This window comes from Antennarius striatus, chromosome 13 (genome assembly GCF_040054535.1).
Source record: "Antennarius striatus isolate MH-2024 chromosome 13, ASM4005453v1, whole genome shotgun sequence".
Lineage (NCBI taxonomy): Eukaryota > Metazoa > Chordata > Actinopteri > Lophiiformes > Antennariidae > Antennarius > Antennarius striatus.
In genome coordinates this window covers 20434490-20462118 of record NC_090788.1, presented here as the reverse complement: position 1 = coordinate 20462118, position 27629 = coordinate 20434490, and the positions used below count along the sequence as shown (strand labels likewise).

At 42.0% G+C, this 27629-nt stretch overlaps 1 protein-coding gene across 7 annotated transcripts in view; it reads left to right on the top strand.

The window, feature by feature from the left end:
• Positions 1-27629, top strand: part of LOC137605804 (rap guanine nucleotide exchange factor 6-like) — a 105751-nt gene that overhangs the window by 63971 nt on the left and 14151 nt on the right. For 6 of the 7 annotated variants that reach the window (XM_068330587.1, XM_068330585.1, XM_068330584.1 and 3 more), the window contains 14 exons: positions 3531-3662; positions 7072-7252; positions 8104-8240; positions 10094-10252; positions 10758-10910; positions 12430-12594; positions 13579-13686; positions 13996-14199; positions 15553-15661; positions 15744-15987; positions 20587-20744; positions 22544-22558; positions 24739-24979; positions 27436-27603. In XM_068330587.1, the coding sequence (XP_068186688.1) occupies positions 3531-3662; positions 7072-7252; positions 8104-8240; positions 10094-10252; positions 10758-10910; positions 12430-12594; positions 13579-13686; positions 13996-14199; positions 15553-15661; positions 15744-15987; positions 20587-20744; positions 22544-22558; positions 24739-24979; positions 27436-27603 (2174 nt within the window). The remainder of the gene's footprint in view (positions 1-3530; positions 3663-7071; positions 7253-8103; positions 8241-10093; positions 10253-10757; positions 10911-12429; positions 12595-13578; positions 13687-13995; positions 14200-15552; positions 15662-15743; positions 15988-20586; positions 20745-22543; positions 22559-24738; positions 24980-27435; positions 27604-27629) is intronic. The other variant, XM_068330586.1, reaches the window with a different exon arrangement.

Below are 27629 nucleotides of genomic sequence, written 5' to 3'. Positions count from 1 at the left end.
ACTGAGTGTTCATTCGACCTCTTTGTCTTCAACTCTGTAGAACTCTGTTGTTCACCAGTGGTCTCAGGTGTGTCCTGTTTATCTGTCCTAACAAAGGTCTATAGTACTCAATGAGACAGAAATTTATTATTGAATAATTCAATCAAAGCTGAATCAAAGGTAAAGGTGCAGTACTGTTTCTAATCTGATTAGATATCATTTTTATGACATCTTCTATCTAGTGGCTTAGCCCCTTCTGGGACTCTTAAGGGTCCACTTCCAGTCTATTATGAGAGACAGACCAGACATCATCCATTAAAGTATTCAGTGTTTCCCAAAACATCTATTGATGCATTGACCTACAAAGTAGTAGAGATTATCCCAACGCTAAATTGCCTTTGGGAAACCCAGTCTCTGGTCTATGTAGCTAAATGGCCAGCCTGGGCTTTATAGCCCGTTTTATAACTGAGGACATAGAAGCAAAAAACCACTCAGGCCCACAGCTAGTTAATCTCACATTTAGAATCAGACGCAGTAAGTGGAGCACGGTTGGTTTTAATAGAAGGAGGAAAATGCAGACCTCACACTTATATATGTTTTGGTTTGTTAAGCTTTTAGTCAACAGGAAGACAAATTAGCTCATAAAGTTGTGTTAAAAAATAGTGTGTCTGCTTGTGTTCTTATTCATCTCTGTGACTGTAGGCGTCCTCATGGAGTCTTTTCTAGCTTCATTCTGAACCAGCCTGCTGGTGACGTGACTGCTGTGTCTGTTTGACACCAAGAACCAGTTTGATCCCCCCATCATTGTTCCCGTCTGTTGACATGATAAAATTTTACAGCCGAAGGAACTTTGCACATTTATATTTAATCTCCCAACTCTCATCCTTAATGCATGAGGGGAATGGGAGACCCCTTACAGCCCCCTCTCTGCCTGCCGGTGGGAGGAAAGAGGGGGATTAGGGCAGGATTAAGTGTATGGTGTGAATAGAAGCCACGGGAATCTCCACAATTATTCACTTCCCCTGTTACACCCCCCCCCCCCCCCTTCCAACCTTCCCTCACTCAAGAAGCTATTAACACATAGACTCTCCGGTCTGTCCTCCCCCTATTTTAATTCGTGGCTCCTCCAAAACAATCAGTGTTCAAGAACGTTTTCCATTATATTTAATCCTAATCTGATCTCTTCAGTCTTTTTTTTTTCTCTCCAGCAAGCATAAACTGAATTAACGGATCGAGCGTGTCATGAACATGTCACTCAGGAGGATTTAGAGACACTCCTAGATTCTCCTGGAAATGCAAGATGTGGATTTTGTGTTCAGATTTTCATAAACTAATCAAATAGATCCTAATCAATATTTTGAATTAACAATATTATCTGCCAGTATTGACTAAAATTAAAAATATTGATGTATAACTCTACATACTGAGTGTGAATGTGACGTATTTCAGTCACATGGCACCGCCTCTCAAGAAATCCTGCAGACAGACGACCACGGAGATCACATGACCTCCTCCAGCTCCTGACAGATTATAGAATACTTCTCGATCAATAAGGCTGATACTGCATCAATAAAGATGTTGTTATAGATAGAGTCGGCAGCAGTTTAACTCTTTAATAATTAGTGTGTATGTGAGTGTGTGTTTGAGTAATAGGATCAATTAATCTGAACATCAGATATCTGATATCTTGCTCCTCCAACTGAATCCACACTGAACAGATGACTTCTGGGTAATGAATGCCGATATCTTCTCATGGCAAATTCTTATTACCGTATTTTCTGGACTATAAACCGCTACTTTTTTCATAGGTTTTGAACCATGCGACTCTTCTGTGGTTATTTCTTCCACCACTAGGGGCGCTATAACCGGAATTACAATCAAAATGGACACAGAAATGTTTCCACACATTTGCATTCACACATATGCAGGGTGACCTATAGGGACAAGTGTGAATGTTTAGGTGTTTGGATAGTTTTGTAACGCATGTTCTTTACAAAAGGGTGTGTTTTAAAGGGTTGATCTTTGTTCTGCAGGATTGTGAGCGATTGTGTGTTCATTAAATAGCGTGTCACATATTAAGAACACGCTATTGCACTTATTAAACTCCACCCCTCAATTCTGTGGTTCCATGTGGGTTTGGATAGGGTGGGGGGAGGGTTAAGTGCTGATGGGGTCGTCCAGTAGAAGAACAGAGTACTGAGGGGGCAGCACCCCCCCACACTCAACATCTTTAATATTACATGTGGGCGTCTTGCAGGTTCCATGTTCACACGTTCCGTAGTCGGTCTTACGGTTTGGACGTTCATGCGTGTTGGGGCGACCCGTCCGTTGTGTGTATGGAGGAGGTGGGCTTTGGCTTTGTGCAATGTCGCAGGAGGACCTCTTCTCTGACCCTCACACGACCCCGCTGTAAACGGGTAAGGCTTGGACTGGTTGGGATTTTCCAGCCCCGGGTGATGGACGGGAAACAGTGTGTGTGGCTTCTATTTGTTCTGTCAGGTCCTCTGATGGTGACCTTCCACTGGCCAGCTAATTGCTGGTGTAAATCAGTGTGTTAATGAAGAGAACACAGAGGATGCTATCATTTATTCAACGGTTCACAAACTGGCCTTCAGGACATCTTTACTGTAACGGCGTGAAGCCGGGACGCACAGACAGGACGGACGTCTGTCAGAGGTTTACTGACTGACTGAGAGGACTTTATTATTTAGAAACAAAAGGCTTTACTTGAACAGAAAATCTTGATGATCCAGACTGCGGAGTTTGCAATATTCACTAGAAGTGATTAAAAAATAAGAGGAAACAAAGAGATTTCGTCTGGACTCGTCTCTCTGTAAATTGATTAGAACTTCCTTCAGCGAAGGAGCTGACTACAGCAAAATAATTTGCTCAATGGAAGTAATTTGTTTGTGGTCAGCTTGAGTCTGAGTTACTTTAACAGAGACGCAGTATTTGTGTGTGTGTGTGTGTGTGTGTGTGTGTGTGTGTGTGTGTGTGTGTGTGTGTGTGTGTGTGTGTGTGTGTGTGTGTGTGTGTGTGTGTGTGTGTGTGTGTGTGTGTGTGCTCATTTCTGATTATTTGAGTGTGTGTCTATTGGTTTTGTGTTTGCACGTCACATGTCTGCAGAAAAGAAAGCAAGCCAAGTTGCTTTCATGAGAAATAAGAAACCATTTCACTGTTTGATTATGGTCACATACATACTGACAGTCCTCTCACCTGTCGCCCTGTTCTGTGTGCTGATACCTGATCAATATCCATCCTCTGATCATAATTTACAGCCGTCTGACGCATCTTCAGCCTCGTCTTCCTCATGTTAATCATCTTTTTTCGAACAGTGCCAAACCACATTGGCTTTCAGGCTGATGAAACAGTCTTGTCTCGTGTGTGTGTGTGTGTGTGTGAGTGTGTGTGTGTGTGTGTGTGTGTGTGTGTGTGTGTGTGTGTGTGTGTTATGTTGATAGTTTATCTTGTATAATCTGTATGGAACTCAAACCGTCTCTTTTTTTCCCTTTTCTCACTCTCTCTCCACCACTTCCTGTCTGTCTGAACAGCTTCCTGCAGATCTCAATAAGATGCACCTAACAGACCACGCCCACCAACAGGTGATGCACATGCCTCCGAGCCAATCAGGGTGCAGCATCGCAAGTGACTCTGGGAGCAGCAGCCTATCAGACATTTACCAGGTTAGTGCTTCACTGCTGTTTCATCTCAGCTTCAGTTTCTCTTTCATGTTTCAGTTCGATTAGGAATAATTTTAACTTTTCTTTTCAGTTTCTACACCTTTCCCCTCTTTTTTTTATTGTCAGGGTGACATTTTATTAAGACGACATTGTTGAAAGTTGTACTTTTCTGAAATAAGTACAGGTAGTCCTCAACATACGAACACAACTGGTTGAGAGGTTGTTCATAAGCTGAATTGTTTTTAATTTTTTTTATTAAAATAAAATCTAATCACCATTTGACATTTAAATGTCTTTACCTCTCTAAATACTAAAATACTATTCCCCAGAAACAATTACGGGACATAAAAACAACACATAGTAAATAAAATACAAGTAGATCGTTTTGACTTAATTGTTCTTGATTGCATGTTGGTTTTTCAAAAAAAAATACATTAAAACATAAAAATAAAGTTGACGTCATTTCACTCGACAATGAGTGTTCGGTGGGGTTGTGGCAGAAAAGCGAACTGCAGGACAATCGTCAAATATGGCAGCGCCCAGTTGTTTGTATCTCTGAAAAATTGTAAGTCAAACATTAATAAGTTGGGGACCACCTTTAAACTTCTTCAATTTTTAAATTACTTCTTCTGTCTCAAGTTAGGTGGGGTTGGAATATCCTTTTGCTTTAACTGCCATTGAAAATCTGGAACATTTTAATCCCCTCATTACAGCAGTACGTACAGTATGTCTGACCAGCCTGAATCTCTTCCACCTCCAGCCTGCTACAGATTTTCCGCCGCTCTGACTCTGTCAACCTTTGGCGCATCCGTCGACCTTCTACCCTCCCTCCTTGTAACGTGTGGTATCTGGCTAATTATTGCGCATCCTTTCCTCCTCCATACTTCCCGTTGTGGGAGAAAGGTCACCTGCAGGAAATGAACCTAACCTTTTAAACTGTGTCTATACCTCAATTTAGAGTCTGAGATTTTAAATATAAATTAATTTGATTACTCAACAGCCTTCATTCTGTGGTTGCATTCGTGGCGATCGCCCAGTTTAATGCAATACAAATAAATGTTTTCTGTATTTTAATGGTATTAAAGATGGACTAGAAGGTTTCTCATAACTCTTACCTTGGCTTGACATTTCTGAGCATTCAGTCGCTCAGTGGGACTTGAATGCCCCTCTTGAGGGAAGGGTGTTTAAATGGCACTGAATCAATACGGCACACAACGCTGCCGCCTCATGATTTCAGCAGCAAAATAAGAACCTTTAGGTAAATTTGCACTTCCTAATATCATACTTGTAATATTCCTCATACGTGTTTGTGTTTGCTTTGCTTGAGACGAGCTCCATTTGTGTTGTTAGCATTCATCAAAGCTCCATTTGTTTCAAACTAATGAGGAAGTCACAAGCTGTTAATGAGCTGCTGTGATCATTGTTCACTGCTGGCCTCAGAATAATGAGCAGCATTTGGTCAGGAATGTTAATGATGCTCAAAAATACTTTTCTTATATTCAAGCATACAGGTTGTGTTTTTATCAAATTTTAGGGAGTCAAGATGGATTTAAGCCACAAATCAAGTGCGGGGACTTTTTACCGCCAGATTACCCAGCTGCCTGAACGATTTAAAATCCACCGTTTCGTCTAATTTCATGATTTTCATATTTACATGGATTCCCGCAAACAAAACTTGGGCCCAGAAATGATGAGGAGAAGATAAAGTGATGAAGATTTAAAAAATATAAAGCTGTGTTAGGGTTGACCGTACAAAAATTATAGAAGCTATACTTATTTAAAACTGTTTAAATCAACTCACTTGACTTTAAGAAAGTTTCTTGAAGACGTTTCACGTCTCATCAAAGAGGCTTCTTCAGTTCTAGTGGTGGTTGGTCTCGTCTCAGCTTCTGGTCAGTGCTATTCGTAATCCAGTCGGGACTCGTCTGGATTGATTTAAACATCTTTGTATATAGAAGCTATTTCTCATTTTTAGTTTCAAAAATCACCTGTATAAAACCAGATAATCACATCACTTCAGATGTATGTGAACATCCTCATTACCCATCACCGGTCCTCTCATCGCACGTCTGGGAAGCATTTACAGATGGATAGAAGTCAGGTGACCCCGGGTCAGACGTTCAACACCTGAGACCTCATCTCTTCATCCTAGATTAGATGTTAATTGCAGCGGTCTGAACCCATCAGCTTGTCGCTGACCCAACTCTGGGTTTGTTGACTGCTGTCTCACAGCGCTGACCTCCAGTCAGCTGTCATCAGCTGTCAGTGCAGTGGGGGCGATATTTTTGTTACTGGTAGGCCTTCATTTTCTGGACACTCATTTTAAATCCTTCATGTTTGAGCAGAACTAGGTTTATATTTTCATTGCAGAAAAACACTAGCAGTGATTGGGTTAGTTTATTTGAATTTTTATTGAACTTTTTATTTGTTATATATTTGTTTTTTTAATGTCTTTTTATTCATATCAAATATTTGTATATTTAGAGCAGAACAACACAGAAACAAGGAACTACGGGTGTTTTTGAAAAGTCCATTAAACAGTTTGCTCAACCTCATTTCTGAACACAAGGGTGGAGCTGTGGCTGAACTCCAGATGGACCACGAGCTTCATCCCCTGGCTTCAGAGAAACCTATAAAAGCTTCTGGCCTTGCACCAAATCCCAGAAGAACCACGCAGAGATTGCATTGTTGGTTAGGGATCCCATCTCATACTGCGTCGAGCAGGAAATTAACTTTTAACAACCAAGTGAATCCAAGGTTTTTCCATTCTTTTTACACCAGAACCTTCCTAAGTGCAGGTGCATGTCCAATGAGATATTTCTCATTCATAAAATAAGTCACACAGTTTTGTTTTCATACATCTGAGTCAGTATTACTATTTTATACATTAAATTTACTAAAAAAAATATTTTTTCAATCCGAGACAACTTGCTTTTGTTCTCGTGTCCACCTGTCAGAGACACAGGTGGTGTGTGTGAAGCACAGCCACAACCAATGAGGAGTTTCTATTCACCACCTGGTTGGATGAATTCCCACCTGCCTGTGAGGAACCCACCAACTGTCTACCCCCCCCCCCCCCGCACAGGGGAAATACGGCGAAAATAATTTATTCTGATGGATAGCTCAGGGTCACAGGGACAAGATTACTGAAAACAAAAAAATCTGGATTATTTATGTGAAACCATATATAATTTAATATTAAATCAATAACATTGATACTATTGGCTGCCTTTTCGATGTCTAAAATGCTTTTTCTTAATGTTAACTATGATTTGCTGCTGCCTAGTTTCTCTCAGATCCCCCCCACCCCTTCATAGATGACCCTGTACAGTTATCATACATGTATCATGTGTCATTAGCTTCCATTAGCGACCCCTCCCACCACTGAGGTGTCGTCTATTCTCTCTCTCAGGCCACAGAGAGTGAGCTGGGAGATGTGGACCTGTCCGGACTTCCAGAGGCTGCTGTGGACAGCGAGGAGGAGGAGGAGGAAGACGAGGACCTGGAGAGAGCCTCGGACACTCTAGTGGGTCGAGACCTGGTTCGAGAGTGTCTGGAAAAAGACCCGGCGGACCGCAACGATGACGACATCGGTCAGTCTGTCTGTCCTTCACCTGGAACTGTCTGATCCGGAATCTGAGTTTTTGCTTTTAGATCTGGTCCTTATAGTTTCTGTGTGTCTTTCATTAAGTACAGAGGAAGTACAACCCCCCCCCCCCCACCATGGTCTCCAAACACCGTTGCCCTTCCAGTGTGTATTTTTAATCATGCAATCATAGTCCCAGCTTCATTAACAGGGCCCAGTGGGGTCCTGGAGGGGAAGGGGCTACATCAGAGAGCCGAGAGGAGATGTAAGGGCCCCCCCGCCTGCTGCGAGCCGGTTGGGGGGGTTTGGCCTTCTCAGGGCCTTCATCACCAACTGGATGTAACACACTGTCAGTGAAAGAAAGACCATAGAGGGATATGTTGTGCACTTTAGTCTTATTGATTTATAGAATTTCTTTGACCTTTGCACCATTAATGTGTAGATTATTTGACCCCCTCTGTAAATGTAATGTGTGTGAAGACGATCCTTCGTTTTAAGACGTCGATAGCGAGGACGGAACCAGTGCTTCAGCTGTAATCACAACCTTTAGATTGATGCATCCAATCGATTCCATTAATATCTGAATCATACTATGGTGTTGCTCGAGTAGCATTATTATTACTATGGAAGAACTTTAGATTTTGACAAATTTTCTCGACAATTCTAATCAGGATAAATTCCCCTATTTAAAATTCCTCTACCCTAAATTGATTTGTAATCTAAGACAAAGTCCAGCCAAAGACGATGTTAGAAACACATTTGCTGAGGATGCTGAAGTGAAATACTCCCCAGGTATTTTTTTTTCTTTCTATTAAACTTCTTTCTTCTCTCTCCTTTGTCCTGTTTGTTCAAACACAGAACAACTACTAGAGTTCATGCACCAGCTGCCCGCCTTCGCCAACATGACCATGTCTGTGCGCAGAGAATTGTGCAGCGTGATGGTGTTTGAGGTGGTGGAGCAGGCGGCCACAGTCGTACTGCACAACAGACAGGAGGTATGAGTGACATGTATTACAAAATACATGCTTATTATACAATATTTTTTTCTATTTTTTGCACTAAAACAAGGAAATGATCTACTTTATTATCACAGTTGCACTGAATTCCCAATGAATGTTTCACTTGCAGACCCGCTGATTCCTAAATTGTTGTTAATGTTATTAATATCAGTAATGACATTTGTCTTTCTGAAAAAGTCACCTTTATTAACTGAAAAAATACACTAGAGCATCATGGCATCATCGCAAGTTTCCGTGTGTGTATAGACACACACATTCTCATCTTCCTCCAGTGTATCCAAAGCTAGTTCACGTACAGGAAGTGGTTCTCATCCGCAGAGTGGCTGCAGAGCAGAAAGCCGTCAATCACCTGTTACACACTTAATTAATTAACTTACATGCCTGAGAGACGGGAGCTCCGTCACGGCTGTTTGGCTGCACACAGCAGCATTCAGACTGACAGGGTGATGAATGGAAATGAACCGCCGACAAACCACACACATACACACACACACACGCACACACACGGGTCTCCTCCACTGGACTCTGTGAGGAAGGTCAATGAGAAGCTCTTGACTTCTCTGTCAAGTGAAAAATCCTCTGCTGAGGGAGTGAAATTGGGAAAAGAAAAGAGTTTGCAAATGTAGAGAGAGAAGGAGAGAGACATCCAACAGGCTTCCTTCGCCGTTTTATTCAGGACTAAGACACCCAGAGTATAACCTCATAGTTACGGTATACGTTGGCTTATGTCGTTTTGAGTCATGTCGTTTTTAATTAGACGTCGATTTTTCACAAAAACCGTTTACGTCATTTTACTCCACTTCACGTCTGTCCACCACAATTATTGGAATCGTAAAAATCATTAGTAAACCATTAAAAGCACTTAATATCATGTTAACGTACAATGAATCAGAATAAAAATATAGAATATATGATTAGCCTGTAGCAACCCCCCGTGACCCACCATGAGGAAGAAGCGGCTGAAGACGAGTTTTTTTTTTACTACAATTAAATTAAAAAATAAAATTTAATTGTTAGAAAAGCTTAATAATAATAAATGTGTTCTAACCAAATATTATAAAAATGTGTTCATAAATAATTTTCAGTACAGAACGGGGAATGGTTTTCGTCAGTTTAGCCTGGAGACGAGTTCATGCTCTCTCTAGAGAACATGGAGATAAATCAGTGAAACTCTGAAGGATTGAAGAAGAAGTGCAGAACTTTGGGAAATGGGGGGGGGGGGTAAATTTTACAAAAAATGAAAATTCTGCACTTTCCCTTATTATGGCAGACGGAAAGAGACGCTGAAAGTGATATAAACTGAGAGCTGCAGACAGGATGGGAGGATTTGCAGGGAGAGAAACAGAACGACAGAATGAAAAGACAATGAGCAGGAAATTCCAGGTGTAGTGGAGCCGGGAGCCCAGAGCTCCTCCACCTCCTCTCCGATCCCTCACACTGAGCATGAGCGACTTGTTATATTATGGCTGCGAGCGTTTTCCTTTCTCAAACGCTTCCACTGGAGACACAATATCCCTTCAGCGCTGTGCCCCCTCCCAACACCGTGTACATTACAGTCACAATACCTGTGTATTAAATATCAGCCAGTCATCCATCATCATGTCATATTAAATGATAATAACTTAGAATTTCTTTAACGTACTGTATGTATGGACTAAAACCCCCCATAAAGATGTTAATGAAGAGAATAATGACCTAAATCTGATGTTTAGCATCATTGCTTCTATACCAGCCTGAAACACTGAACCCATTTGGACAGACTGATGCTGTTTATCTGTGAAAGGAGGCTTTTCTTCATGTTTTAAGCATTGCATGTTTGCTGTGTTCAGCTGGACCTCTGGTACGTTATCCTGAACGGCGCCGTGGAGATCAGCCGTCCGGAGGGCAGAACCGAGACTCTTTGCATGGGCAACAGTTTTGGAATCTCCCCCTCCCTGGATAAGCAGTACATGAATGGAGAGGTTCGCACCAAAGGGGACGACTGCCAGGTAAAATAACAGCATCTTCTGTTCATCAAACTGACTGCCACTAATGTACTTCATCAATAAATGACCTTAGCTTAGATTTTTCTCAAAGGAGTTTCATTTTTATCAGGAAGCTTTCTTACATATTTAGAACTGAGATGTGGTGGTAATAAAGGTCACAAAAGTAAAATATGTGCTTGTTATAACCTTTATCCACACTCCCCAGTTCCTCAACTGCACGCATCACTTCCTGTCTTCAGGACAGTGGTCAAACTTTGTGAACCAAATGCAGAAATGAATGAATCAGTCAAGAGACGAGGAGCAGCGCTGTGGGATAGAGCCTCTCTCTGATCTAATGGAGTGTAGTTGTATTTGAGAGATTCCTCCTTCGTTCCCGTCCCCCCCCATGTCTCTCTCTGCTCGCTGCCATGCTTCCTCCGTCTTGTTGTTGGAGTACCCGACTGTGGTGCGCAGCAGCGTCTTGCTGTACTACCAGTTCACCAGCTTTCCTCATGTCGTCCTCGACCAGTTCGTCTGCATCGCGCAGGAGGACTACTGGCGCATCCTCAACCACGTGGAGAAGAACACACACAAGGTGGAGGAGGAGGGGGAGATCGTGATGGTGAAGGAGCACCGCGAGCTGGACCGCAGCGGGACGAGGAAGGGACACATCGTCATCAAGGTCAGGCTTATGTAACTAATGAACGTAACTAAATGTAACTCAGTGTAATGTAAAATAAATGTAACTACTGCTTAATGTTAAATAACTCTGAATTTATTACTTATTCAAGTTATAAACATCACATTTGGACAAAGAAAGTGTTTGTTTCTCTGTTATAAAATAAATCCTTAAAATTTGTCAGGTTATTAAACCCACAGAACTCCATCAATCAAGGATCAAACTATCAATGAATAAAGAAAAATAACATCAAACACAAGTTAGGACATTTTATGCTCCTGCGGGCCACATTTGGCCCCCGGGCCTTGAGTTTTGACATATGTGTGTGTGTCGTGAAGCGTTCACTAAGACCCAGCAGCAGAGTAAGATTTGTTAATGTCACGACAAAATTCTGTTTCTGTTTCCCCCAGATTTAACCCGTCCTCATTGACTTCACATAGAATTACATTAAACTTTGTTCAAGGATATTTACTACTTAAAGTCAGGGATTAGAAACAAGGAAGATTTAATTTGCAGAGTTAAGATAATGTATCCTGGCTGGTTTAAACTCACCTTCATCTGATTTAACATCACATGACCTCTTAGATGTTTAGAATACGATTTATGTACTAAACTCACAGGCTGGTCAAACCTGTATCTGCAGTATGTTACAAAGACATCAGTACATCTTTGCTGGTTGTTTGTGGGCACCGTCACCCCCATCACTGTTCACTGGAGCATTTTCTTGTGCATTACACCGGGGCCCCGAGGCCCTTTGCTCCACTGAGCCTCCAGAGACAAGCAGGTATTGATCAGATAATGGGCCTGAATGATTCTGCTGGCCGACAGCCGTCCAGTGGAGACGAGTGGAGTCGCTAGCGTTAGCGTTTCAGCTTCTGTTTTCTGCTTCGTTGTGTTTGTGTTGGACTGAAGCGAACATGTTTGTAGTTTCTGTTCCCTGTCAGACGAGTCGTTTCCCCCAGAAACCTTTGCTGTTATTAGACAACAAACCCGTGGAAACCAGTCCAGTTTGGGTGTCCTCGTTATCGATTCAATTATAAAAGATTCTGTACGTGTGTGTGTGTGTGTGTGTGTGTGTGTGTGTGTGTGTGTGTGTGTGTGTGTGTGTGTGTGTGTGTGTGTGTGTGTGTGTGTGTGTGTGTGTGTGTGTGTGTGTGTGTGTGTGTGTGTGTGTGTGTGTGTGTGTGTGTGTGTGTGTGTGTGTGTGTGTGTGTGCATTGATGGGTGACTGGCAGCTCAGTTCAGTAGCGGCCTCTTGATGTTTATGTCCTTGTCACTTATATGATTAATGTTGAAGTGTTCAGACTGGTGTGTGTGTGTGTGTGTGTGTGTGTGTGTGTGTGTGTGTGTGTGTGTGGTGCTTTCACGCCTGCTGTCTCTAACATGTGAGTGTGTGTTTGTGCTTTTAGGTGATTATTGATTATGTGTACCTTTGTGTCATTTCATCAGTCTTACACGTGTGTGTATGGGCGTGTGCAGTGTGTTCTCCTGTCCTGAAGCGTTGGTGTGTGTCTATGCTCAGGGGACCCCGGAGCGCCTCATCATGCACCTGGTGGAGGAACCGTCGGTCGTTGACCCCACCTACATCGAGGACTTCCTGCTAACCTACAGGACCTTCCTGTCCAGTCCCATGGAGGTTGGACAGAAGCTGCTGGAGTGGTTCCAGGTGGACAGCCTGCGTGACACGGTGGGTTTGGGTGGGCGTGGTCAGCTGGTGGGGGGGTGGACGCGCTCTTCATGTTTGGTATTCATGCATGATGATGGAAAATTCATGTGTTGTGCTCCTTATGCTGATCAATACAGTTTCAACCAGCTCAGCTGTCCTTGAGCCCAGTAGTGATTCGTTCACACTGTGTCCATGAAGACTTTAAGCTAAGATTAGTCCGCTACTGTCGATAGTCTTTATGCGCTTTATAATCATATTTATTTTATTTATTTTTATTTATTTTTAATTATTTTTTAATTATAATTTTTTATTATAAATAAAATAAATATTATAAATAAAAATAAATAAATATTATAAATATAAGTAAATAAATATTATAAGTAAAAAATAAATAAATATGATCAATAAATAAAAAAATAATCTTCATCTCCATGAAACAAGATTAACTCTTTGTCGACCAAGAAGGAAGATACAGTACGTGTTACGACAGAGGGAGCGATGGTGTGAGAAAGGAGTGCAAAGTGGGCATTGATTTATGCGAGGAGTTGATTTATTGGTCTCCGCTTTGACATTTTGCAAAGGTCGGCATAATGTTACCACCGGTGTAATTTTGAGTTGTTTCCAAATGCTGCTTGCTTTTGTTTTCCTTCTGAGTTTTACAAGAGAAAATGAAACAATCAATCATTAGTTTAACTTTGTGTACAGTCACGATGTATGCATTCTTTCTTGAATCTGTAGTATACAACCAGAGATTATTTTAATGACCATTAAGATGGAGATACCAAAAAGGGAATCTGACATTAAGGTCACATTGGTTAAAGTGAGGATTTGGCAGTTTTGACACCACGGTAGCAGAGATGTACTTAGAATGCACATGTTGTCAAGCATTTCGTGTCCTTGAACCTGAAATGAACCTGGGGTGACAATAAAGAGTCACAGGAAACCACCTGGAAAATAAGTGTGTTTTGTGTCTCAACTGAGTAAAGCTGTTGTTGTGTCTCCTAGGTAACGAGAATAGTGCTGCTGTGGGTCAACAACCACTTCAACGACTTTGAGGGCGACCCAGCCATGACACACTTCCTGGAGGACTTTGAGAAACGCCTAGAAACAACAGTAAGATGAAACATCAGTCCACATTCAGGTTTTACTCAACACAAATTCCGTTAAACTTGTATTTGGTTATTTTTTTACTCAAACAGTCATGAAACCGTACCATGTGATGAGAGAATAGCAGCGCCGTCAGAATAGTGTTTCTGTCATTGTCTCATCTCAAATCCGGCTCAAAGCATTTACACCTAATTACATTCACAAGCTGTTTTGCATGTACATCTGCAGCGCACACACACATTTGGGAAAACAAAAACTAATTTAAATGCACGACTGCTCAGGCTCATCTTTTTCCCATTTCTCATTCCTTGTCAGAAAATGAAGGGCCATTTACGGCTGCTCAACATAGCTTGTGCCGCCAAGGCTAAGTGGAGACAAATCACCCTGCAGAAGGCGTCCAGGGAGTCTCCGCTGTACTTCAGCGTTCAGGGCGGCAGCGAGAGAGGCTTCGGCATCTTCGTGGAGTCAGTGGAACCCGGCAGCAAGGCTGCAGAGGCTGGCCTCAAGCGGGGAGATCAGGTCAGAGGACGAAACACCGCGGCTCCATCAGATGGTGGGGTTGTGAGAGGGTTGTTAGATATTACATAGGACTGCTGTGTATTTTAAGAATGATGTCTGTTACAGTAGACGAGTTTAATCTGTCCCGTGACGATCCAAAACCCCTAAATTATGAAAAAACACATTTTTTAATCAACTAATTGACGTGCAGACTTTACTTGTGTATAATTATTTAATTGATTAATTATTAATTTTAATATTTTAAAATTTCAATATTTTAGAAAATAATGTTTTATTACATTTAGTTTATTTTAACATTTATTTTTTATTATTATTTATTAATTAAATACTTTATCATTAATTAATTGGTGAATTTTATTTATTTTTTAGAGATTTAAAAAAAAAATTAAATTAACATGAACAATGATAAAGAATGAAACTAAACACAAAAGTCCGAATAACACACAAGCTACGTCACACACACAAGAAAGAGATCCGGTCTCGGCTGATGTTGTATCCATTCGCCAACACATGATTAAAAATGAGATCCGGTCTCACTGTTGTTGTATCCATCCGCCAACTAGTCGTGGGGTCCTCAAGCACGGCTCGTATCTTGGATTTTACTCGTATGTCGAACAAAAATATGTTCAGAGTGACGACTCTTATCTCAAATAACTCGTATGTCTAACAACTCATATCTCGAGGTTCAGTACTTCTAATAATTTCCAACAAGTCTGCAAATAGAGCCGTCTATCAACAAAGAGTAGAGCACTGCTCTCCGCTACCCAGTGTGTGTTCTCTCACCAACCACAACCCGGTTAGCTTTGAAAGAAACAGCCTGTAATTTCATATAAAGCACTTAACACTCCACACACACACACACACACACACACACACACACACACACACACACACACACACACACACACACACACACACACACACACACACACACACACACACACACACACACACACACACACACACACACACACACACACACACACACACACACACACACACACACACACACACACACACTCTGCAGCTTCTTTGCAGTTTGACCAGCTCATTCGTCTCTATCAGGCGGCGCTCTCGGGTTCAGGAGGGAGTGATAAACATCTGTCTTAATTAACCGTCTTTGGCTCCGATCCCCGACCAGAACCCCCCAGCGCCTCGGCGGGAGTCAGAATAATTAAGTAACTTTGCGTTGAGTTAACTGCTGAGTTTACATATACATACCAACATATATGCTGAGTCAAGATTTGCATCACGACCGGCAAATTCCAGCCCAGCAAATGAATTGATTGCGTTTCGGTGGGCTTCGTTCCAGACACATCCAGCCTGTGACCGTTACTGCATGTTGTGTTTCAGATCATGGAGATCAATGGTCAGAACTTTGAGAACATCTCCATCTCCAAAGCAGTGGACATTTTTAGGAACAACACACACCTCTCTCTCACGGTCAAAACCAACATATTTGGTGAGTTCTTGCATATTAAGAGCACAATCCAGGTAGTTACATTATCCACCAATTAAAGTCTTCCTCCTGCTTCTCTGGACAGTTTTCAAAGAGCTCCTCAGCAGGATTGTGCACGAGAAGAAGAATGGGGGTCCTCACATTCCCAAGATACAGGAGAAAAAGGGCAGTCGCTTCTCCATCCCTGACCTTCCAGGAGACATGGAGTTCCCCACGGACCACAAGAGCACCAGGAAGATGAAGGCCAACACCGTGTCAGGAGGGAGAAACAAGATCAGGAAGATGCTGGAGAAGACGCGCTTCAGCATTCTGCCGCCCAAACCGTTCAGGTACGAGGACTCATGAGCTGTCAGGGGGTGTTTGAGTGGGAATGAAATAGTTTACGACTAATACTTCAAACTAAATGTGTTAAAGAAGCTCTGGTTCGTGAAAGCTAGTCCACCCATGAGATTGACGGTAGCATGTAGGACTACTTTACGTTTAAGCTAAAATCTACATTCCCTGCTGAGATTTTCCAGGTTTTTTAAGATGAGCAACTTCAGTTCTTTGCATCTAAGAAAACCACTTCAGATTAAGTGGCTTCACTCTGTCATTCCTGTACGGATCAGCCTCTGCATCAGTATTAGAGCAGAACATGAGCACCTGCACATCCCATCCTTCTCCCACAGTTTATATGTGCAAAAAAAATTAAGATTTTCCCCAGTTTGGCTGAAATCCTTTTCTGCTCTTGGAAAGTTGGGTACCTTAAGAACTTTTTAGGAGTTCCGTCTCATTTCACAGCCTGAACGTGAAATTGATCCAGTTTTTGTGTTGGTCTGTGACAGCATCTCATTGTCAGCTTCTGGAATCTCGATAGATTCCAGCCAAACGGCGAGAATGTGAAAGGCATCATCATCATTATCATCATCATCGTCATTAAATAACCATTGTCATTGTCGTCCGTAACCATCCGTTGTATTTGGAGCATCTGGAGCAATCGAAGGCGATTGTACATTCAGTGTGGGTCCGTAACGTGACGATAGCGCCATGATTTCATTTCATCATTTCACGCCTCTGCAGGCCTCATTAAGCTCCGTTCTGTCAGGCTGGGAGAGAAGACGCCGCTCACGCCCTGTTAATTACACATTCAACCATCGGTACTGTTCTAGTGTATACGTCACACACACACACACACATCCATCTCCCCTTACTTTCCTCTAACCCCGCCTCCACTGGAACACTTTCCTGCCCTGCAGTGATTATGTTCACAAAGCTGCAGCGTTTATGTGATTGTGTTCTGTGACAGAACGCAAAGCAGCCCATCACAGGGTTATTGATCCGTCTGCATGCATCCAAAGGCTCCGCTCCCGCATCGTGTTTATCGACCGGACCGGAGCCTTCATCGCTTTTGATTTCTGCTGCTCCGCACCATTCAGACCACTCAAAGGAACTGATGGCTGATTAAAGAGAGAGAGGGGTGGGGGGGTCCGACAGGATCCGTCAGGGCCGGATGCTGGATCAGCATCCGATCAGAGAAAGCACTGAGAAGTTTGTACACATGTGGATGCTCAAGTGTAAAACCACATGTTCATTTAAATGACACTTTAACTGGTATGGAACACTCTGTAGTTCCAGTTTTACGTTCCGTTTTTGTGGATTACCTTGTTTAGCAGCTCTGAATCTGCTCTGCTCTTCAGACAAGGACACTTTGGTCATAAACAAGTGGGTTTTTTTTGTCAGTTTAAGATTTCCTGTCCAAACTGTGTTGCTTCACACCTCCTATATTGACCCACTGTGGTGATTTACATTCTGCAGATAGGAATCAAATAAAAACTGATGGAGTGACTTTTGAGGCTGTGGCCAGTTTCTAGTCTGAGATGATTTAGTGATGATTTAATGATGATCGGCTCGTAGACCCATGATGCCATTTTCATTCTCTCGTAGGTTGTGAATCATGAACACGTGTTCCATCATGATGCATAACTCTATAACTAGTGTCACCAAGTGTTCCAGCGTTCACCCTCCACACGCTCCTGATAGATGGAATAGAAGGATGGATTGTAGACCTGATGTAGCTATACTTACATTCACACAATAGGTTCCTCATTTATAAGTAGACTTGAATGTTGAACCATAAATCAATAAATCGTTAAAAAACGTGTTCTTTTGATAGGAGATGTCAGCAGAAAGTGTTCAGACTTTGTTTCAGTACTTGTAAATGTGAAGCTTCCTTCTTTCTTTTCCTGCTGATTTCCCTTGTTTCCAAAAGTTTCTGATTGTTTGTCTGTTTGTGTTGTTTTGTGTTTGAGCGGCTTTGCTATTCTTGTATAACTGAATGAGTTCAGCAAAATTCTGTTTTTTTTGTGTGTTTGCTTGTTTTATTTTCTGTTTCACTCTCTTCAATGTTGTCTTTCTTCCCCGTTGACTCCGCTGCGTCAGAGGCCTGTTTGGGTAAGCCCTCCCGTGTAACTCACCATTGATCACTAGATTCCTGATCCAGATCCATCTGCAGACCTGCACACAGCAGGCAGCCATCCAGTCACACTAACACCTGCAGGCCTGCATTGAAATCCTTCATTCTAACCCATTTACACAGCAGTTACATCATTTAAGGCGGGGGTGTCAAACTCATCTTCACCGAGGGGCCACATCAGCATCACGGCTGTCCTCAAAGGGCTAGATGTAACTAATAAATGTAACTAAATGTCACTGTATGTAATGTAAAATGAATGCAACTACTCCTTGATGTTAAATAACTCTGAATTTATTACTTATTCAAGTTACAAACATCACATTTAAACAGAAAAAATAGATTTGGTTGTTTCTCTATTCTAACATAAATTCTTCTGTCTGTCAGGTTATTAAACCCACAGAACTCCATCAATCAAGGATCAAACTATCCATGAATAAAGAAAAATAACATCAGACACAAGTTAGGACATTAACTTTGTTCAAAATGTTTTTGACAGAATTAAAATGGGCTGAATTACTGCATTGTGGGAAATGTAGTTGTTGTTTAAAGCACACTTTTGACCTATTTATTTTAAGACGTTCTGACCTTTTACGCTCTTGCAGGCCACATAAATTGATGTGGAGGGCCACATTTGGCCCCCGGGCCTTGAGTTTGACACATATAATTTAAGGTTTTCTTCCAATTTGTGTCCAGATAATTTCTATTCATTTCTTTTTCCTGCAGTCAATTTTAGATGTTTTACTATTCAACTATGGAATCAAGGCTTTATCAGCCACTATTATTGTTATTATCGTAGTTATCACGTTATTATTAATGCTCATTAAATTTTTATTGCTAACAATGGTCCAAACTTATTTGAGCTCAGCACTGACCTGATCTGTGTCGGTTTTACTGTTATCCTAGTAGTAAGTCTCGTTTATCTATTTTTATCACTCTGAACTTTTTAATCACTTTAGTTTTTCTTAGTTCCTGACTCTGTCCTCAGTTCTTTTCCTGTATTTGTGCTCTCCATCTTGTGGGCACAGTATGTATCAGCTGGGGAATGGAGGAAGGCAGAGGCTTTGCTGCAGACGCTCCTTAGCTCTGCAGCACTGCAGCGAGTTCAGAACAAACTGTACAGACACGCAGGGATGTACCGCCAACCACCGGTTAATACCTGACATCAGTTAATCACTACAGAAATTAAACTCAGGTTTTAAATCAAATTCATTCCATTCATTTTATTCTGCTTTTATGATTATAGTTCATTTTAATGCTAAAATACCACAAATTCGGATTAATAAAGTTAGTTGTTATTACAGGTCTTCAAAACTTTGTTTCGGTTTTAGTAACATTTGTTCTAATTTTTTTTCAGTACAGAATTTATTAAATGTTTACATGAACTCACATAAAAACTCATTTTTATTCAGTTAATCCATCTTTTGTTTTATACAACTCATCCATAACCAAGTTTCTTTAAATGTACCTGATCGTACGATGAGGAATTATTGTAGTTTAACGGTCATTAATAATTGATCGCTACAGGCCATATTGTTCATGCTTTGTTTTGTTCGTGTGACTGCGATAGAGGGATTATATTACATCCATGGATCAAAACAAGATCTTTAAAAGTGCTAAATTTAACTGCAGAAGCCTGGATTGATTTGTAAACTAAGAGTGATCTGACCTTCACGAAGGCTGGTCCATTCAGAATCACAACACACACGAAGGCAGATCCAGGCAGTTTAATTTAGACCTGAATCTAAAGGTCCGTGTTTGCATATCCCTGAGCGGCGGTGGCGACGGAGCAGGTGAACCGGACGTCACTCCAAACCAGTTTAGCTCCATCATGTGAGCAGTTAGAGGAGACAGAGTTTATAGAGCTCAGAGCAGCAGAAATAACACACACTAAACACCTGAACGAGCTCCGATCCTCATTATCATTACATCTCATGTACGTGTGTGTGTGTGTGTGTGTGTGTGTGTGTCTGTGTGTCTGCTCCTTATCAGGTTCCTCCTTATGAAAGAGTTCCAGCCGTGTCACTGCTGGATATGAGAAGACAAATGTAGTGATGTTGATATCTTGTGTTCTCATTTTGATTTCATCTCTTTTCCACACAGTTATTAGAGGGAGGATTTCATATATTATCAAAACCAACAGATAGAGCGCTCTTCTTCTGACGTGTGCGCTTTAAACTCATGTAGCAGAAGAGCAAAGAACATTCAGGCGTTTTTATTTTCTTTGAAGAAATGTCTGCTACTGCAAAATACAATGAATTCGTTTTAGATCAATACTGAAAAGATGTGTTGACAAAGAAAAAAATTCTACATTGAATATTATTTTTATCATATTTAATAAAATAATATTTTTATTTTTATTATATTATTTTTCTATAGTCTTCTATATTTTTTCTATATTATACACATCTTTTTTAAACTCTTCCTCTTCCCAATCCATCCATCTCCCTCCCCTGCTCCTTGTCCCTTCTTTTCCTAGTGACGGGGGCGTGGGTCAGTCTCAGGACGACAGCATCGTGGGGACTAAACAGTGTCGTCACAGCGTGGCCATCATGCCCATTCCCGGCAACCTGTCGTCCAGCAGCCCCGACCTGCTGCAGCCAGCCACCAGCATCCTGGACTTCTCCAACCCTGCAGGTACGGAACCAACGGTTCACCGTCGTGAAGTGTGTTTCAAACCCTTCACTGCCGAGTCTTCCATCAGGGGTTTTGAGACGTCCTTCATTCATCCCTTTTCTTGAAGACGAGACAACGTAATCGTCTCGTCTTTGACCGCTTATAGGCCTCCCGGGAAGAAATCATGAACCAGAATATTCAAATGAACCGTACACACGCCAACTTCCTTTAAACTGAAGAGGAAATCGTATTTTTGTTGGGTTGTATGTGTGGCTCTAACTCTCATCTCTGTCATGGAGATATTTCTCTGTCATAAAGCTGTTTGTTGGACTTGACTTGGGGCCTTGGTCTCATTTGATCAGTGAAGGACACAGGTGGTCAGAAACAGCCTGTCGCCCTTGAACACGATCACATAAAGCAGCGATGGGAAGACGGAGCGTCATTCATCTTTCTCTCTTTCTTTGAAATGAAAGCCAACTCCTCAGAATCACTTAGACTGTTGCTAACAAGGAAACACAGTCAGACAAAGGATGGAAGGTGTGTGTTCACATGTTCACAGACCTTTATGAAACACCTCACGGCTGTCAGACATGAACTCACCTCTGCTTCCATTACGGGCTGAAGTGAAGGACTCTGGGTGTGATTTAGTGGGATTGTTATCTTGAGAAGGGGCAGAACCATAAAGAGAAATGAAATATGAAAGATATTGACAGTGAATATCGTCTAGATTTATCCCACAGACTATTAGTCACCCACTCCCTCGATGCACACACGTCTTTCACACCTGCGTTCATGTAACTCCCTGCTTTGTAGAGGATTAGGTTACATGTGGTTGTGTTGTACAAACACACACCGACCGCATGCCATTAATCATCCCCCCTCCCGTCTAGTTTCCACCGGTCCTCTGGACTCTCATTAGTTCTGATCCAAACCTGCTTCCAGAGGGGCTGCAGTGCTTTGAGTGCCCAAGAGCTAGCATAGCTAACGCACCGCTAGCAGCTCAAATGTAGATAAAACCACAACCAAATGGAAGAGAAGAAAGGACCGAGACGGGTCAGATCTCGGGACAGGGGTCAGAGGTCACCGGCTGTTCTTTGACCAGCTCGCTGTAAGCGTTTGGCAGCTGAGGTGACATGGCTGTCACAGGGGACGTTATTCAGAGGTTTTTCTTAAATCGGTGACCCCCCACCTCCCCACCCCCACCGTGTTTCAGAAGGACTGCACCTCATTTTATAATATTAACCTTTTTATTCAAAATTTCTCTGTTCTTGGACACTACATTTGAGAAAAGCTAAAGTGTTTCTTTCTAATTCTAATTCATTTCTGAAGATGTGACGGGTGATGATGATTTATAAATTTAAATTTCTTATTGAAATCTTAAATCCTGGGTTAGTTTTAGCCGACAGGAAGCAGGTTTTGAATCCTCGGGTTATTTGATTTTCTGCTTCAAATTCTCAGATGTTGAAATCTGTTTCATTTTTTAAATATTATTCTAACATCAGATTCAGTATGTCGGGTTTTGTTGGTCACTAAAGCAAACAGTTAACAGATTCTCCACGTGCACATCAACAGGACGTCCTTTTGGTGACTCTTTTTCTGTCTGCTGTGTTTTTCTTCCTCTCCTGCCGTCCTCTTCATCCTCTTCTCTCCCTCTTGCTGTAATGTTAAACAGATGTTCTGGAGCTGACATGATGAGTCACGCTCAGTCCGTTTCTACTCTGGTGTAATGTTTTCAGTCAGAATCCCTCTCTGCGTTCTTCCCATCCCTTCTCTTCCTCTCATTCTAACACTATGTCTTCTCTTCCTCTCTGCTGGCCAAGCCCTGGGACTCTACTGTAAGTACACAACCCCGTAATGCCACAGTTCTGTGCAACATCCCTCCACGTCCTGTCTTCCATCCATGACTCTATTATCCGCACTCCATCTTCACATCTCAGCATCCATAACTGCATCCTTCATGGTCTGGGTTTCTATTTACATTTCTCACACTTCTCGTCTATTTTTGTGAGAATACATGAATATTTTTGCTCAGGGGTTACCTTCACGTTGAAACAAGCATGTTAAGCATTTTTTTTAACCAAAATACAGCTGTAAACGGGAGTGGAATCCGTTTGCCCCTCACGTTGGGTTTTCTGGAGGACAACTCTGTGAGATGGATTCATTTCAGATGAGAGTTTCTGAGCTGTAACTGAAACTCCAACATTTTCTGAAAAAGACTTTATGACAAAGGGTCATTTGATATTTTTAGAATATAAAGCATTCTTACATAAATGTACCTTTGTCTCAGGTATGCAGGATAGAACCCCCTCCTGTCCTTCAGTTAAAGGAACCTGTTCAGCTCCTGTACCCCTCCAGTGCTTTAAACTATAATGTCCTGCCTTATTCTGCGCTGCATTATTTTTCATGTGATTTATGTCTTTCGATTGCATGATGGAGTGACTCATAAACGCTTTGACAAACAGCAGAAACGAGGGCAGGAAGGATGAGGCTGAGAGAAGAGAGCAGCATTTAAAAAAAAACAAAACTTGTTTTCCTGTGTAGAAATCCTGCCTGGCTTCATTCCATGATCAAATCTTCTGCTGTTGTATAAAATGATACCATCTGAAAGGTGATAACTGATTGGATGTTTGACTGAATGGGCGGTGGTCGTCCTTCCGCATGCAGGTTGGGGTCACTGCTTGTTCAGAGGATAAAATACGATTAAACATCAATACGTTCACATTTAGGGAATTTAAAAATATATATAATTCCCACCTTGCACAAATCTGATCCATGCATTCAGATCAAGAAATAACAGAATGTCTGCTTAAATGTGCATTTTAGTATTTTCCACACTATTGTCTGAACAGGAAAGGGACTGCATGAATGTGTTCCTGTCAAAATAAAATGCAGGATATAAACACGTGGACAGATCCAGACTCTCTAAAAACCGATATGGAATGAACCTCGCGTTTTAAATGAAGGTGATTGATTATCAGCGTTTGCTTTAGTCCTGCTGTTATGAGCGACACCATCAGAGGTTTTCTCATGCTCACTGTGGCGCTGCTTCTGTCCCAGTGATGATGAAGATGAGAGAGGTGCTTCAGCTTTTGTCATCTAAAAACAGCACAGAGACGGATGAGAGCTCTCTGTCTAATAAAGTCATGAACACACTAAACTATTTTCTGCCCGGTAACCAGGACGATATAAACCTATCAGTAAAACGGAGCTTTGACGGGAAGATCTCTTCATCATCACCTGGTTGAGGTGATGGGAGTCTCTGGCTGCCTGTGTGTAATGGGCCGTAGCCTCTTCCTCTCTCCATCCCAGGCATCTTTAATGCAGTGTTTCACTGGGGGGGGGGACGTCTCCATTATTTAACACACACACAGCACACAGTGTGAGTTGCGTGCTACTGCTCCAGCATCAGCTGCTCCAGAGAGATGCAGCATTCAGGGATCTGATAATAAGATATATATCTCTACAATCACACAGTAATGAGTGTGAATGCAGTGTGTTATCATTGGTTATGAAATATTTAATTGTGTATTCAGAGCTTTTAGTGGTGCATTACATAATGTGTCTCAGTAAATAATTTAACCTTTAATGGTTCTTTATTGAATGACGGTTTAGGGATAACTCAGTTTTGATTTGTTTTGTTTTTTCCTGATGTTTCTCTGCAGATTTTTTATAACTTTTTTTTACTAAAAAAAAAGGTTATTAAAACCAGCAGAGAAACATCAACAAAATTTGTAAAAAAAAAATGTTTTAATTACATTTTTTAAATTTAATTGTTTTTTCCTGATGTTTTTCTGCAGATTTTTTTAATAACTTTAATTACATGCATTCCTGATTATTCTAGAAATAGTGGCTCTGCATGATGAAAACGAGTCATCATGTGTAGATACGTGCATGACATTAAAGCTGCATAAACTGAAAAGCAAACTGCATGTAATGATGTTTTACCCTAAAATCAGTGAATTAGTAACACAGGCTTTCATGGACTGTAATTTTTATTCGTCTCTTCTTCCGTCAGACATCCCAGACCAGGTGATCCGGGTGTTCAAAGCTGACCAGCAGAGCTGCTACATCATCATCAGTAAGGACACCACAGCCAAGGACGTGGTCGCGCACACCGTCAACGAGTTCGGCTTCATCGCCGCGCCGGAGACCTACTCCCTGTGCGAGGTGTCGGTGAGCCCGGAGGGCGTCATCAAGCAGCGCCGGCTGCCCGACCAGCTCTCCAAACTGGCCGATAGGATTCAGCTCAACGGCAGGTAAGAAGTGTTGATCACGGACATCAGATCCACGGTGGGAGTCTGGAGCATCAATTTAAGTAAACTTATGTCTAATCAAAGCCTGGATTGACTAAACCCAAGGGATGAGCTGCAGTGTTTGGGCTCCAAACCCGTTTACACAGCGCTCAGTATTTGTGATCTTTATTATGTAAATTGATTTTTAGCTTCTGAAGAAGAAGTTAAACTGAAGCCGGTCCTTTTCAGGGAGCTTTTTTCTCCCGCTTTGAATCTCAGAGGTACGAATCGGGTCCTGACGACTCAGAACTTTTCCCTTGTTTGCCTTGTTTGCCTCGTTTACGAGTCGTCTGACATGTGTGGTCACATCGGTACGATGACGCGTGTTTGTTTGGAACCAGCAGTCGCAGGCGTGTTTTTGCAGATGTCTCGCAGCCCGTGGCGGAATGGCGCCGCCGTCTTGCTGCTGGACGCATTCCACTTTTAAGATGAAAGGAAGCGAGAACACAAAGGATAATTGGACCGCAGCCGTAAAGTCTGACTCAAAAAAACGACTCGTCTTAGTTTTTTCACACTTTCCTCCCTCCACCCCCTCCACCCCCCGGTCTCCTGCGGTCCCTCTCCAGTCCCCTCCCCAACTAGGTTAGCATGAATATTTCATCCTCTGTCATGGGCGGAGGCCTCGGCAGACAGCATGGCACGTCTGGAATTATTCATACACACACACACACACACACACACACACACACACATACACACACACACATATGCACAGTGATACAGATGCCTTCTTATCCGTAGTCATGCAGTTACACACAGATAGACAAGTAAATAAAGTGTTTACACATCCATATGTATTTATATGCGTCAATATCCGCAACTCACACACTCACCCGTAAAACACTCATGGTGTGACCCCCCCCGTGTGTGATGGATGGCTGAGCATCATGGGAAAAAAATGTCAGACTGAGATTGGTAGCAAAGAGGTTTAACCGTGGAGGTACGAACACGCAACATCTAAATGTAGCTTTAGCCGTACATGTCTGACATGTAGACGATCACATGTTTGTCTGCCGTGTTTTTTGTTGTTGTTGTTTTTTAATAAGATTTATTTTTCATAAGATTCACATTTAGTTTGTCTGCAGCTCGTGTTTTTATGCCGAGCAGCAGGGGAATATTTCTCCTCCGTCACGCCGCTCCCTCTCTGCAGCTGATTGACAGGAGGGTCTGACGGGGGACACAGCCCTGCCAAACACACACACACACACACACACACACACACACACACACACACACACACACACACACACACACACACACACACACACACACACACACACACACACACACACACACACACACACACACCATTAGCCAGTTACACTGGGTTTGCTCCAGTGATTTAGCATCATTAATTTATTCTCCTCCATTTTTACAGTATTGTGTGTTTATTTTTTGGTTTAATATTTAATGAGTCTCCAGTTTTATTAGTCTGAATTAACTGAAATTTAATTAGCTTGTGAGTAACCACCACTCTGTCTCTAAACAGGATCTGAGTGTGTTTGTAACCTCTCTACCTCCATCCCGTCTAGGAAGTCTTCCAGTCTGTGTTCGAGCTCTTAAAACACTTGTAACTTTTGCTGAACTGTCAAACATCCTCTGTGCTTTAAGCTAAAAGTACTTTGAGTTTGATCTGCACCTCGTTTCCTCACATCTCACCTTCCTCTCCGGCTCTCCTGATGGTGTAACGGAAGGTATCGTAGAGATCCATGCATTCCAAAACACTTCTGGGGGAGCTGCATTCCTAAATGACCACATTAGAGATTATTAAGAGAGGAGTTTAGATTTATAAACACAAAAGCACACAAGGAGATAATATAGATGACCTGCTGCTGGAAACTCCCGGAAAATTCTGAAAATCAAGCTCAGATTTCTTTCCTTCTGCTCAGTGACCCTCTCTCGTCTCTCGCTCCCATCTTAACCCCCAAAGTGAAACATAGACACGATTTTATCAGTTCCACCTGAGTATTTGTTCCTTTTCCTCAAACTAATCTCAGGATGGAGACAGAAATTGTTTCCCTGAAAGATGAAATGTAGATGAGAGGAACATTTAGAGAGATTTATCAAGGTTTTATTTTAACACGCAGACAAAGTTATGGATGGAAACCTGGATCCTGTCCACCCACCTGCCTGCAGCTCGTATCAAAGCTTCTGAAATATTCAGCAAATCCAGAAACAGATAACATCACTTTGACAATATTTTACTTTACTGTAGATTTTTTTGCAGTATTTCTGCTCCTCCTGAGGATTTTTGATTCTAGCTTTGATGAATCCTCAAGAGATGATCTGTGAATATCAGATGAACGACTTTAATGCCTTCGTTTCGTTGTGGCTTTCAGATGTTTGACTCCAGAACAGGAGTTTAAAGTTAAAAATAAAGTATTTAAGTTTTATTGTGTGTCTCTTTTCCCCCTCTGCAGGTACTACCTGAAGAACAACATGGAGACGGAGACGCTGTGTTCGGATGAGGACGCCCAGGATCTCCTCAGGGAGAGTCAGATCTCTCTGCTGCAGCTCAGCACCATGGAGGTCGCCGCTCAGCTCTCCATGAGAGACTTTGAGCTCTTCAGAAACATCGAGTCCACAGAGTACGTGGCCGTTTAGGCATTTAGAC